At 43.0% G+C, this 14,976-nt stretch overlaps 1 protein-coding gene across 1 annotated transcript in view; it reads left to right on the forward strand.

Annotated features, from left to right (window-relative positions):
- LOC120951865 (uncharacterized) overlaps nt 1–14,976 on the forward strand; it is a 100,547-nt gene that overhangs the window by 73,266 nt on the left and 12,305 nt on the right. The window contains exons 6-7 of the mRNA XM_040370844.2: nt 5,276–5,677; nt 8,485–8,669. Of these exons, the coding sequence (XP_040226778.2) occupies nt 5,276–5,677; nt 8,485–8,669 (587 nt within the window). The remainder of the gene's footprint in view (nt 1–5,275; nt 5,678–8,484; nt 8,670–14,976) is intronic.

The following is a 14,976-nucleotide window of genomic DNA, read 5'->3' on the forward strand; positions in this document are numbered from 1 at the left end:
TGCGATGTAGGCAACGGGTAGTTTCTAATGGATTTTGCTAAAATACCACCCAGCAAACCGTCCATACGAGGCTCGGTAGCCATGGACATCAGGTTGACAGCTCGATGACAGTTGACGCTTGGTCGGGAGAGCTTTCCCGGAGCGAACAAAAAAAAATACAAAAACAGTGCTCAGTTTCACAAGGGCGCACTACTAGCCGCGTAGCGCATGCGTTATGCTCACAGAGTAAAATTTGATTCCATCGACCGGCTTGACACCCACCATTAGCCTCATCGACTTGCCAACATGTCGGTAAACTGGCTTTTGTGAAAAAAGAAACAACACACTCACATACTCACAGGGTCTACACCCGCGCCTGCCCTAATCGCATTTGCTGTCTAATAGTAATAATTACATTTAGATAAACGTGCCAACGCTACCTCCTGCTGTCATTCGAAAACACGTCCCTCGTCTCATGCTGCACCCCATCATCTGTGCCTCCCGTTTGCCACAGTCTCTTTTTTTACTGTCGGTACCGGTTGGGTAATAAATTCACGGAAAATGATCGTTTCCATTCGGATTTGTGATTTCATTTACATTAAGTGTGTTGTTTTGCTTTCCATCGTATGTTCTGGGCTATGCAGGCACTGGCACCGGAGCTGGCGCAGCTTCCACTCGCTCCGCTGTGTACAGTGGTGGTTTGCTATATTTGAATGTAAGTTGCACTTGCTTCATGCTGCTTCACGACGTCAGCTGCAACCTAGGCAAATGCATTCGGGTAGCATCAAAGCTGTAGTTCCGAAGTGGCAATTGTGGCATGTCATGCGCCTAACGCGTATTGAATAATTCTGCATGGTGTGCGTGGGGAGAGGTTGCAGCTCATGATTTTAATAAGCTCTTTTTATTTTCCTATTTAATTATTTTTCGGAAAAAATATTTATTATTTATATTTCTTTATATTTTTTTCGGTGTGCTTTGATGAATCGACGCCATTTATTTTTACATTTTTTTGCAATTGGTTGTATTAAATTTAACCACATGCAACATGTATGTGAAGGGCAATAGTATGAGCCATACACCTGTGCGGTGTCCTCGCTATGCTCGTGGGAAACGGAACTTTATCACAACATTAACCCTACTAAAATCCATCTACTTCCATTAACCGGGAGCATTTTGTTTTCTGTTTTATCGAAATGTTCCCTCTCCAACAAAACCGACCCATATACTGACTTATGTTATATTAAGCACAAAACCGTTCTGTTCACCTGTTTTCTTTGCCAGCACGCCACACCAGACCAGACCCAACCAGACTTAATAAATGTACCACTTCAGCCGATTAAACCACCGTTTCGAGTCATTCTTGCACACAGTCTGCAAGGTAGTCGCCTGCAAAACTACGTCTCAGGTTACATGCAAAGTGCAACCGGTGCATGCACAGCATGCAGTCTCGTATAATCCCGGGCGCAGTAAATGGCTATCGATAAATTAATGTAATTATGATATCATATTAGTCACCGCTACAACCACCACCACCACCATCAACAACTCGGGTGTATTCGGGCGTAGTACCGGGTGTGCAAACCCTCTGCACAAGGTTGCACTCGCCCCGAATGCAACCAAACTCAGTTTTGCTGTTTGCTCACTAACCTTTCCAATTGATCCCCCGCACAGGTGTGTCGTACAGGTTCGTGCAGACGGTGCGCTGCAACAGGTTGTCGACAACGGCAACTAGCTTCGGTCAACAGCAACATCAAAAATAGATCGGATACTACTCTCGTTGTCATGGGAACACTATTTATGTGAGAGCAAACGGTTTGCGGGGGATTTTGTAATGCTTTCGCAACACTCAAAGTGGTGCAATGGTCATGCATTATGTGCAGTTTAACGTGACGTTGTCTTGGGATAACTACTGAAATGTCGTATCTTACTAGAAGCTCTTTGCGTTAGGGAGTCCAATCGAATGAATAAAACCAACCATACAAAAAGGAGGAAATTCTTCCATGCCAAAAAGCATCATGACAGGGAAACAGATCAAAACTGAACTGATAATTGAATGCCAAAAACCCACGGAGTACTACTTATCTTCGCATGGAGAGTGGTTAGAAAGAGTCATATTAAATCATATGAAGATCTTTACTTTTTACTGATCGAAGAGCTTAGCTGTACATTGTTTTAAATATTCCTTACTTTCCACTGTTTCTATTAGATTGATCTAACTATGCATCTACTCATCACCAAACTTTTAATTAATAATTACCATTTCAAACCCCACCCTAGTACGATTTAATTTGCCTACACACAACCACCTCGGTCTACAACGCCTAGATAAGTATCAATTGTGATTGATTACAATGCTAGCAGCCCTCCATTAAAAATCAATCAATCATCTATGGCACCGAAACCGCGTCCAACGTTCGGGTGTCGATAGCGAGCCCTCTGGTTGTATGGGCCCGATCGTACCGGTCACTCCAATCAAAACACCGGACACTAATTCTTGGTTTCACCTACAACCTCTAGCGGCCTGGAGAGCAAAGCAAAAAAAAAATATTAATGGCATAAAAATGTGTGAAACATGGCGATAGGACTGCGGCTACGGGTAATCGATTTTGCCGTCGGCCTTCCAGCCGCCATATTCGCGGCGATCGGAACGGGCAGCACCATATCTCGGCGGCACACTCTCGTGCCACCAGAAGCCATGACTCATGAATGGCTCCGATATACTCGGGCCAGGATACAACTCCAGCGAAGGGAATATGGTGTCCCCGGGTTGGTGGGTTGCAGTTGATTTGATAAATTTTTATTCATTTATCAACACTTCCAGCGCCTCTAATAACGGCAGCATCCAGGGATATGGTTTGTTTTCTTGGCCAGCTGGATGCTTCCTCTGGGTTGGTAATTCAATAAACAGAAAACTTTAACACACACACACGCACACACATATGCAACATCATCATCGAAACTACTGCCCAAACAGAGCCCGAGGATAAACAGACATTAATTTCAATTAGGTTACGTGCTTCGGACCACACCTTAGCTGTTTGACGACTGTGTTTTTATTTACTTTTTTTCAATTCGAATGATCAACCATATAAATAGTGTGAGAGAGACAGAAAAGTGTTGTGGTGAGTCTTTGATGTCAGTGGATTAAATTTATCGTCGCACATTTAGGTCAATTGAGGGCGGAAACTGAAAGTGAAGGAAAATACGCTCCAGCCATACACGCACGCATACTAGCTGCTCCACTTTGGTCTAACGAAGGATTTGATTAGAGGGTACAACGGGCAACGTTCACTTTCAATTTCATTTGATTTTTATTACACATAGAGACACCATAAGTACTATTTTATACATTTTGAAAGATGTTTTGTGATATGTGTACTATTGGGATAAGGCTAACACTTAAAATCATTTTAAATAGCCACGTACCCCTCCACCATATCAGGTTCCTAACGTAACCTATGCAGAATAGCACACTCCCTCAATAATAATAAGAGTAATTGCACACTCTCTGGACGGCCAGCCTCTTCATATCGTGTCTCATATAGGGCGGTCACCAATTATTACATTGACGACAGAGGACCATCGCATAGCAGGCACAGCCGGCCATGGGACAGTCGAACATCGCGAGCGAGCGATCGTTCTTATCACGATCACGATCACACATGCCGGACTAAATGAAGCAATTACATCGGTAAAATCCGTTTCCCTCAAAAGGACTATGGGAAAGATGTGGACAATCTACGGTCACAAAAATGGTTGGTCCACTACAAAAACATTCCCTCATTATATGTTATTTACAAAAATATTATAGATTACTTAAACTTAAAAATAAAACATAAAATAGTTTAGGAAATGAATTTCCAAATAATTGTTAAACCCGAAATGGAAGTGAGCGAAAATACAACGGTACAAATTGTACTTGTATAACTTACACTAACAGAATCACACCATATAGGAAACATTTGTAGAATATTCATATTTTTAGATTTTTTTTGACAAGGTTAAATTTCCTACTAACCCTTGGGCATATCAGGATTGTCTTGCCGCATTGTGATGTCACTGCAGAATCAAAACGGCCCGCGTGTGTTGCGTGTGTCCAGGCGTTGGATCATTTTTAATTGATTTTCTTTCCCTTTGATACCGATGCAGATTAAGACGATGATGATACGATCGAATATTGCTTCAACAGTTTCCACAACCGCTCTGCCCACTCTTTTCTGCTCTTCTGCCACCAATATCGTCACACCCAACACGTACCATCCCGAGCAGCACTTATTTAAAATGATATTTATGATGATTATTATTCGCACATAAATTGTTTCCCCGATCTCAGAGCTTGACCGCGCTAGGGTGCGGGGTATTATTTCATTCCGGTGCTTTTCGACATTACGGCCACTGCCAACGGCTAGAATGCCGGGCTCAATTTACCTGCTGTTTTGCTTCTTTTCTGATTCCGCCTGACTGCATCTGGAAAAATGGTCGAGCAGAAGCGATGCAAATGAAACGCTCTTTTTGGCTTTAGAATTTTCTTTCACACCACGCTCACGCTACTTTCTTTCATGCCGTTTCACACCACAATCTCACGATCCGTGCGTCGATTCTTGCCCAAAGCGATGGCATGATGGCCGGGAAGAAGGTGGGTGCCTGGCAGTGCGTCGGATGTTTTGCGATGAAATTGAATATCAACAGCGGAAGATTATCAGCTGCACTATCAGAAACGAATCGGAAAGCTAAAGACCCCGCAAGCACGTACTGCTGCTGAAACGGATCGAAGAAGAGAAGCCCCATATTCTGGGTGGGTGTTCCGTGCTTTCATTGCTGGTTGGGTGAAAATCATCAGATATGAACCCATTCTTTACGTCCTTTATTCTGATCAACAACAGCAGTCGGATGTGAGCTGCAGAGGGAGTTCAGGTTGTTTGTGCACAATGTTGCAGTTGGTGCGAGTTGGTATGAAGAAAGGCTACTTTTAGCTGTACATTGCAACAGCTTCAACCCGTTAAGTGATCGATTTTAGTTTTAAGCAAAAGTCCTCCCATCCTGTCCCTTGCTTGTAGAGCATCCTTGTCGTAAGGGGTGGATCCTCGTTGATCGTCGTTTAATCGTTTTATAATCTGTTCACCTCTCCTCAAAGCCTTGAATGTTTTCCCGATCCATAATTGGAGTGTCCTTCAAGTGCACTGCTTGCCTTCAGAATCGTTGATAACGATTGCTTCTTTTATCATTTAAACTACGTTTAATGGAATGAATTAATTTATCCCATTTTTCATTCGCACACTTCCTCATTTCTTTGCAGGAGGACCTACTCATACACGGTGATTCCGTTTATGATATTATCGACAAGCAGGATCATGGTGCGATCCAGAGCGAGCTGAGTCGGGGAGCTTCGCAGCACGCGGGTCACCATCACCATCATCACCACCTTCACCACCATCATCACCATCACCAGCATAATCATCAGCAGCTTAGCAATAATCATCACAATCATCACGGCCATCATCACCATCTGCTGCATCACGGACATGGGAGCTCTCCCTCGCCTTCCGGTTCGTCCGTTGCTAGCTCCAGTGGTGGTGGTGGAGGGTCATCGAGTTCGTCTGCGGGTTCATCGCTTCTGGATGGTGAGCAGCGAATATTTCTGTGCCGTATGAACGTGAGCAGAAATGCACGGCGCCAGATGCGGTTTGGTGATCAAAAGGTACGTGCAGAGATGAAACAAAGATAAAATATGAGCTTTTTACAATGCTCTTACTAACATTGTGTGCAAAAAGAAAACATCTTACAAGATTGAAGTCTTTTGTATGTAATGTTATTTTATAAAAATACCATCAAATTAACTCTATTTGCTTACTACACTCTCTAGACGCTTAATGCTCTTACTCTGTAATGCTCAAATTGGCTCAGTAATGTGACACCGTCACCTTCTCCCAACGACACTAATCCAACACTAATCTTATTGCGCCCGATTATCCGACGCAGACCCTTCTCGTCCGTCTGCAGTGGTGGGGAATATAATTGAAATAAGCTTCCTACACGCGCCTCCATACACCCTGGACACGTACGAGCTTTTCCAGCTCATAATTGGATCCAATAATTTATTTCACCAGCTTCAGATGTTTTGCACGGATAAGAATAATGCTTCGCCTGTCGACAATACCACACCGCGTCAGTGTATGATGATGAACTTCGCGCACTTCACGTAACCTAATCCTCTCCAGTCTCATTGTATGCATAGTCCGTATGGTTGCTTGCATCGCAGACCTCCAACGTGCCGGGAGTGCATTCTCTTATATTCCCGGCCCTGACCTTACGCTGCTACGACGGAAGCTTTAACGAATAGGTAACCCAAACCCAGACCCGGCGCATCGTCGTCGATCGCATTTGAATTGATGCTCGTTGCCACACAACAATCGCTTACACGCGCACCGCACACTGAGTGATAGTGTGCAGCGAGTGTGTATGTGCGCGGACACGAAGTCAATCAAATGCAAGATTTTCGTTTGACTTCTGACTCCGAAGGCTTTACTACCGCGAGTCCCATCGATACGAACCGACCGAACGACCGAACGGTAACCAGTGATGTCTTTATTCCACCTACTTGATGATGCCTTAAATTCCACCCACTGCGCAGCAGCGCCATGTGGTTTTTTATGCCAGACTGGGTGGAACAGTGTAGGACATCAGCATCTGGGGTTAGGGATTTCGTTGCACCAAACACAGCGCACAGGAAATGAAGAGATCACACATTTCCTTTCGCTGACGGCTTTATTAGGAGGGCTAGTCCGGACCCTTACCCAGACCAGTCGGAAGCATTTGGTAGCCCATTTCTTCAGTCACCTTTCTTCTTTAGGGACGTACTCTTGAATGCAATTGCTAGTTAACTAATGGGAAAAGTTCCATTTAATGTACAACACTCCGCAAGCAACAGTTCATTCAATTATTTTTACTCCCACATGATCGCGGGATTTCTGATGCAGTCACCAAAGAAATCTCGGTAAAATGAAATTCATTCAAACGACATCATTCGTTGCTGTCCATAAAGCTCAGTGCAGAAGACAGTAATACTTGATGATCATTCACATTCGAAGCGCTTTTTTAGAACGGTGTCGTCAAATTATGGATATTGAGATTTATAATCCGTAAATCAAGCCTATAATTTTTCGTTGCATTCGTTGCAAGCGTTGCAGGTATAGAGAACAACTGAAAAATAAAAAAATTAAACGGTTCATTATTTGTATTATAGTGTATATTTATGAGGACCTATTTTTAACGATGAAAATACATTAATATCAGCATTTTTGGCACATGCAAGTATGGCTGGTAAACAGGATTTGATGAATTCGATTACACCAGTAAATGGCAATTAGATAGTAAAGACGGTTACTTCACGGAACACATAGTTTGATGTAGTTAAATCTCATTACTGTGTAATTGACTCGAATCAAATAATATTATTTCTATTCCTCTCGCGTCCAAAAGTACGCACCCTCACCTTCCTCCCTCATTCATTCAGTGGACAAGCACATTGACGTCACCGTGCTATAATTGCCAGCATCACTCACCACAAACCCTTGGACGATACCCAGCGCACTGCCTGCGGATCGATGGTACATTAGCAGTGATTGAAGCATCTTCCTTCTCGCTGATTCACACCTGTTCTAATGCCACTACCCTTGCCGAGAAGGGTGACGTAGGCCCAATGTTAGCATCAGTGCCATGGCTGTGCATCAAGCATTCAATTATAAAAATTATGGGACTAACATCATTCGACGCCACGTAGGAGAGGGGATGGAGGATTGGTATCGATCGTTCTACGTTCGGTGATGTAACTGGGTGTAAAGTGACGCAAAGGGTGCACAGGTTAATTGTAGCTTTGACGGGCTCAGCCGGTACGGCCGATGGCCTCGGGAAAATCCATCTCCAACGTGTGGCGACGTGGTATCGATTTCCGTTCGAGGAAGTAACAGCTTCAAAGCGGAACTAATGCAACTAGAGAATGGATTTGTTGATATTGGTCACGGTAGAAGTTATAATATTTCTTTTTATCTCATTGTTTTTTTACAACAGCAATCCAGTCTAAACTTTAGGGATTTAGTTTTCATTAATTAAACCATGTTATTTAAAACTTTTCACATTACCTTATTTTGAAACTGCTTGTTTTTAAATTCAAATTAACTGATTTGATTCTCTATTTTATTTCCATATCAATCCAAACGATTAGGCACACGTTTTCATTTGTTTGCTCACATTGATTAAATTAGACCGCATTTCAACCAAAAGCTTACCCACCCTAACACCCGCTTCGATGACCTTTAGCAAAACGCGCTCTAATGAACATTTCCTTCGACGCGGTCTCATTGCGATTGCCATTATTTAATCCTACCACGCTCGTTTAGCGCTGCGGAATCACTCCCATCCAGAGCTTGTTAAAATTGCCCTTTCGGACTGTTCCTGCTCGATGTGACATTTTGCTAACCGCCTAACTTGTCTCCCCTCTCCCCATAGGTGGTACTGGTGCAGGGCCACTATCTGTCCTATCTGCCGCTGTGCAGCCGTAACGAGCCCGTCTTCATAGCGACCTGCACCCCGATCGCCATGCCGGAAACGCGCGAGTGCGTCGTCCAGGGTGCGACCAACGTCTTCACTACGATTCACTCGATGGACATGAAGGTGGTGCACATTGACAAAAAGTGAGTATATGCGTGGAGTGACGAGTGTGGACGCTAAGCATCCTAACGGGATTATTTGTGAAATTGGTACTGGTGGGCGGGCGTGCGGCATACAGTCAGGCAGAACAAAGCGCACGAAGCTCGGCTTCTCGGCAGGAAAAGCATTAATAATTCATGGCCCACTGGTCGATCCGCCACAAGAAAGCTCTCGCGTTGTGTGTTTGTGGGTCGAAAAATTGGTTTGCATTTGACTGGCGCCCATCATTAAGGAAGGATTGATTGTCCGGTGTCGTTTCAGTGAACCGATTGGATTGTTCTATGAGTATTAAAATGATTAAAAAATTTGCAGCTTTACTGTAGTAATGTCTGTTATGATTTTATATAGCTATTTTTATGCAATTTATTTATTGTTTGCTATACTGAGGCCTTTTTGTGAGTTGATATTTAACTTTCAAATCCAAGCATGATTTTAGTTACTATTCTTTGCGATTTTTTTCCTGGGTAACAAATTTTATAGGCAGCTATAGTTCAAAGCTTAGAAATACGCTTACAACAATGTATCAGCTCGCATTTTCTCGCAAAAAAAGCATTTGAACAGGTTTCAACATTTGGAAAAGGCATTACGGTTCTGTTCTTACCGGGACCAACAGAGAAAGGTGGACGATTATTTCAGTATCAGGCAAGCATTGGCGTGCGACCACCTTCCACCAAACGCTTACATACGTTGTAAAATATCGCCATGAAGCGAAAAACAAAGCGCGCCAATTGTTTACAAATGATTGATGTGCGCAGCTAAGGCGAGGAAACGACCGCATGATGAATGGACCATAATAGATGGGATCGCAAGAACGGCGGACCGTAAGAACGCGCAAGAAGGTGAAGGTGCTAGCACAGGAAGATAAATTTTTGATAATGCACCGACCGGTGGTTTTCGAGGAAACAGTCGGGCTACGGCTACGGTGAAGGGGAACGAAAACCAGGGTACAAAGTGATAAACAAGTGTGCTTGCTCCTCCCGGTCCCGGTCAAACGATGCAAACGCTGTGACGGTATCTCGCCGAACAACCGAAGGGTGGAAGCGACATTTTACAGCCAAGGGTTGGATGTGGTGATGATGGTTTAATAGCACCAAACTAAACCAAAGGATCTGGATCAACATGTTGTGTATATGTGTGTGTGTGAGTGTTTTGGGCGAAAGGTCAGCAGAACGCACCGTTTCTTGACAGCAACTCCTTGGTTGTATTTTTGTTTTGTTTTTTTTTTTTTGTTATTTTCCTCCCCTCGCTGAAGCCATCGGGATGGACAAGTGCGCAATTTAGGATAATCGTTGGCTCGATTCATCATTCAGGTAGGTGAGTGGTGCGCGGCCAGAAAAGTGCCGATCGATCCAGATCGGCCGATCGGTCCAATTATCAGCACTAAAGTTCACGCGGGGCCACAGTACAGGCTGTCGCAAACGGTTACGTTTGCAGAACACAAACCATTCCAAGCGGCGAAGTGTTTTGCCTTGGTGAGTTATGCCGCTCTGAGAGTGCATGAATGTATACTGAAGGGGATTTGCATTTGCACAGGAACTGTAGCCCGTTTCTCGCGAATCAAGCTAATCAAACATAAGGAGATCGATTGATCCGAGATTTGTAATTCCTGTGACTTTGAGCCGTAATTGCTGGGTTTTGTGTCCGCGTTCGTGTTCTGTTGTTCGTTGCGAGCGCGTTGATGTCATTTGAGCTGATAATCTGTGAACGACTATGGTGTTATGTGCGTCACAGTACACAGCTGACACACGAACCCGGAAGTAACCATTTAAAGTGAAGGGTTTTTTGGGATCTTTGAATTGCATAGAATTATACGTTGCAGTGATCATACATGCAAGTCAGCCTGTTATTATTAGCAGTTGATGATGTTGAAAATTGATCAGTTTTCAACATAAGGAACAATAGTATCAGTTATCCATATAACACATAAAAACTATTATGGTACAAACAAAAAAGGCAAAGCATCAGATGATTGTGACCCACAATTTTTAAGTGGTATCGATGTAGTCAGCTAATAGATAAGCAATTCGACTAAACAAAATCATTTGCATTTTACTGCTCCTTACCGTGTTTGTGTTTCCCGTGGGACTTATATTAGTAACATCACAAACGATGACAAATTGACTTGAAAAAAACATTTATAAAACATATTCTTAAGTGTATATGCAGATTTACATTACGATTAAGTGGAACGACTGTTATACATATTATTATATATTTTGACTCAGTACTAGACCTTCAGGATGTTTAAATAAAAACACAGAAAAACAACAACAACAAAACCCCTAAAGCACAAGAGTTCACATCGACAAACATGCAGCTAACCTAGAACATAGATGCTGCCAGTAATGAGCGATTGCTCGTGTACCACGGGCTCGTAAAACACATAAATGGTCGTTCGTTTTTTTTCTGTCGAGGCCATCCAGTATGTAGCCCGTCGGCGTAAAACCATGACCATGAGAAGCCTACGTTGCCAGGGGTAAAACTCCGGCAGTGTAAAGATCCCCACGAGAACGGAGGAGGGGGGGGGGGGGTGGCAACCAACGTACCCCAAACAGGCTTATGATTCAATCGGTTGGCATTCCGATCGAACTTTAGCATCGGAATGCTCACAGGCTTGGTGGAGGATTTTCGAGGCTCTCTTTCCCAGCTGTTGGAGAGTATCGAGTTTTGAACCACACTGTGTGCATTATTGTTGCTATCAAAATGCTTTCCGTTGTTTGTTTTTTTTTTTTCTGGTTCTCCTTCAAACGGTTTCGTAACAGCTTCCTGTAACACCGCGTAACATGTTCCTGTTCCAGCGAACTCCTTTTATGAACGCGCCCACCAGGACAACAACGCACCGCACCAGCGTACCGTGTAACGCAGCGGGTGGAAATTCGCATCGGTGCAGGTAGCCCTGTGCGTACCGTGGAAGAACACAGCACAAAAACATGCCTTGTTTTACATACAATAAGCCGATCAGCTCAGCATGCTTCGACGGCTGGACCGGTGGAAGGGATACTTGTAGAATAAAATTTCCGTTCTCATCGACCAACGCTTCAAGCGATTCAAGTCCCCGGGAAAAAGGCGCCTGTCGGGGTGAAATTTGCAGGCGACATAAATATTTTATTTACACATATTTAGACACCGCGCGCGTACCACCGTGCATTCTGTTTGCGTCGCAATCAATCGATCCGGGGTTAAGGATTACATATGCGGAATGTTTTTTTAAACCATTGTTCAATTGCAACTTAGGTGCTAAGGAAGACTACGACAGGAACAGTCTTGTGATGTGCGTAAAAAGAAGGTCATGTGTTTGCAGTACAAAAAAAACAACACATTACAAATACATAAAAATAATCACAACTATTCGGAGAAAGCGATAAAGGTAGCCAAAGGTCCTATAGCGAGTTTTCATCGTTCTAGAAGTACAGGATTTTATTTCCTCTTACGTGTTTGATCATCAGTACAGGTTTTTTTTTTAATTTGGTTTATAGTGTGTAGAAAAGCTTAATGTTTTACATTCGATTGCTTGTAATAAAGATTTCCGTTTATGTTCTTAAACGTAAATACAGTAAATAACGGCTCTACATATATGTTCATGAAGGAAGCTATAAATCTTATGTATAAACTATTTAGTGTAATTTTAGGAACATTTTTATATTAATTTCATACATTTAAATGAGTTACAGAAAGCATAAAAACAGAAAAATTAAACAAAACTTCTGAAAAGCATCATTAATCTTTTCCCGCTAATTTTGGATCTTACGATACAACAGAACTGGGCGCCACGTGGTGTTTTCCATTTAGCTAATTGAAGGCTTGTTTTGAACAATTTCATTTAGGTACTATCGTCTTCCTTTCCGCGCCCTTACTTCTTGCTTGGAACGTCTCTTTTTATTCCGGCACATGCCAAAGCTTTTGGTTTCACCTCTCCTAGTCTTTCCCCTGCGCCTCCAAATGTCCGGCCGGAGTCACCGACAGAAGATTCGAAATGAAAAATGTGATTGATAAAAATTAAAATGAGTGATTAATCATCTGCCATGCGCGTCCCATCTTCGCATCACCGGGTCACCAGTGCTAGACGGGACAAGGTTCGTCTTTGTAACAAAACAAAAGTCTCAAAACTAAACACACTTAAGGTAACCGCAAAAGAGACGAGCGAGATACTATACAATATACTTGTGGGAGCTCCAGAAAACGAATGTTTCGCTCAAACTTCGACCACCATCCGCGTCCGAGATCTGAGCATCTACGTTTGTTCGCTCCAAGTGAGTGGGTAACTGTGTGTTTCTTTCCAGCAAAGGATTAGGTTGTCTACGACGTGAGGTCGTTGGCTGGATTAGGCGCCACAAGGTGGAACAGGACATTGGGGTATGGTGTTTACAGCGACGGGGGGAAAAGGTTATTTTGACAACTTCAAACAAGCGATTAGCAAATTTACCGGTACCATATGTTTTTCCTAAGATTGGTAAGACAGCTAAAGAGAGAAAGAAATTGAAAATGAACAAGAACTTGAAAAGTGGAACCAAAAGGAGAGAGAGAGAGAGATAGACTAGAATCTTAAGTGACCATTCCCTAAACCGTAAGCTGATCGAAAAAAAATAAAGACCATTAACATTTGAGAAATTAACTAGCACAATCACAGACCGCTTTGCATGCTGCTACAAAGAAAACTTCTATTTTGGGGACTGAAGTACAGCTTAACGCCTCCACAAGAACACGAATACAATCAAGGTCAATGGAGGAAATCCACTTGGACGATTTGTGTAACTTTTTCGATGCTCACGGAAACGCTTGCACAGCTCATCCTTATGATTTCGCAATGTAAAGAGAACAATTTCTACCACTCTCTACATGCTGTTTGGTTTTACTTTCGCTGCACTAGCGCGCCTGCAGCGTATGTTGGCATATGTCATACACCACAATTCCCTCCACCGCAAGCGCATTCAAGGACCTAGCAGTGTTCACGGAAGATGTTTTTTTTCTGTTGTTTTATTTTCCTTGTTCGCCTCCTATTCGTCCCCATTCGATAAGCGGATCGCATTCGAAACAGCAAAAGGGCAGCTAGAGATTACACCGATGTTGGTTGTGCGATTGGTTCCGCGGATTCCGCGTTGCGATTACTAGTGGGGGTCGCTTCTCTGGCACGCCCTTCAACGCCCTTGCAACTGCGTGCCCGAAGCGAATGTTGGGCACGGCATTTTTACCGATTCGACGCCTTTGCTACCAAGGAGGGGAGGGAAGGCACATGATCGCAACGATAAATCGGAAAATCGCAAACCGATATCGATATCGGTGCCGCATAATCGAATTCAATTTTCTGCCGCACCCGCAAACCCGTGACCGAGCACATAACCTATGCGGTATGTCCGGAGGCTAATAATACGACTCGTGTCAACAGATGGTCAGGGAGTCTTCCTGCTGCCATTATCATACTGCTCCAGTGGGTAAAATTCTAAAATTTTCTGACTGTATCGAGCATTACATATTGTAAAATGGTGGTGAATGTTTGGTTGGTTTTTTTATGCCTCGCTGCCAACGTGTTGCTTGTCTCCTGAAAGCAGGAGCACATAATCCCTGCCAAAATAATGTCATCAATAAGGCTAATTGAAACTTTAAGTCCTTGACCAATATTTTGACCCATCGTTAGTTTGTCACTTAAATCAAACATCATCAAAAACACGCCACATAAACGATGGCAACTAAATGGCTTTTTCCGTAAACAACACGCAATATTCGGCGCTTTTATTGTTCCCTTCCATTTACTCTCTCTCTCTCCCTCTCCCTCCCTTTCTCTCTTGTCTGTTATATTCCTAACAGAACATAAAGGTATTAAATTTTTATCATACATGTAGACCCGCTGTTAATAATACTTACACTTTCTCGACCATCCCGAAATTGGTGTGGCGGCAGGAGCGCATAAAGGGTGATGGTATACACGGCAAATCCCTCCACCGGTTTACGTGCGATGGTCTTGCCGATGCCGATCTTGTTTCATTTTAACGCCACCATTAATCAACCGGCGATGGAATTAAATCCCACGGCGTGCCGGGTAAATGGATCTGGCGACGAGTGCGTGTGTTTTTTTTTTTTGTTTTGTTTTTGGGTTTATTTTAATTTTCTTCATAATGTTTTTTTTTTGTTTTATAGCACAACCGAAATTATAAGCGTCTGCAGATTGCAAATGGTTTAACATAGATAGTATTTTGGTGTTGAGTGAATTTTTTGGTTAAATGTACAAAATCGACATAGTTTTCATCTATTCATCATAATAGTTATAAAAATACACGAATTTTTGGATCGAATTCC

Source organism: Anopheles coluzzii, chromosome 2 (assembly GCF_943734685.1).
Source record: "Anopheles coluzzii chromosome 2, AcolN3, whole genome shotgun sequence".
Classification (NCBI taxonomy): Eukaryota; Metazoa; Arthropoda; class Insecta; order Diptera; family Culicidae; genus Anopheles; species Anopheles coluzzii.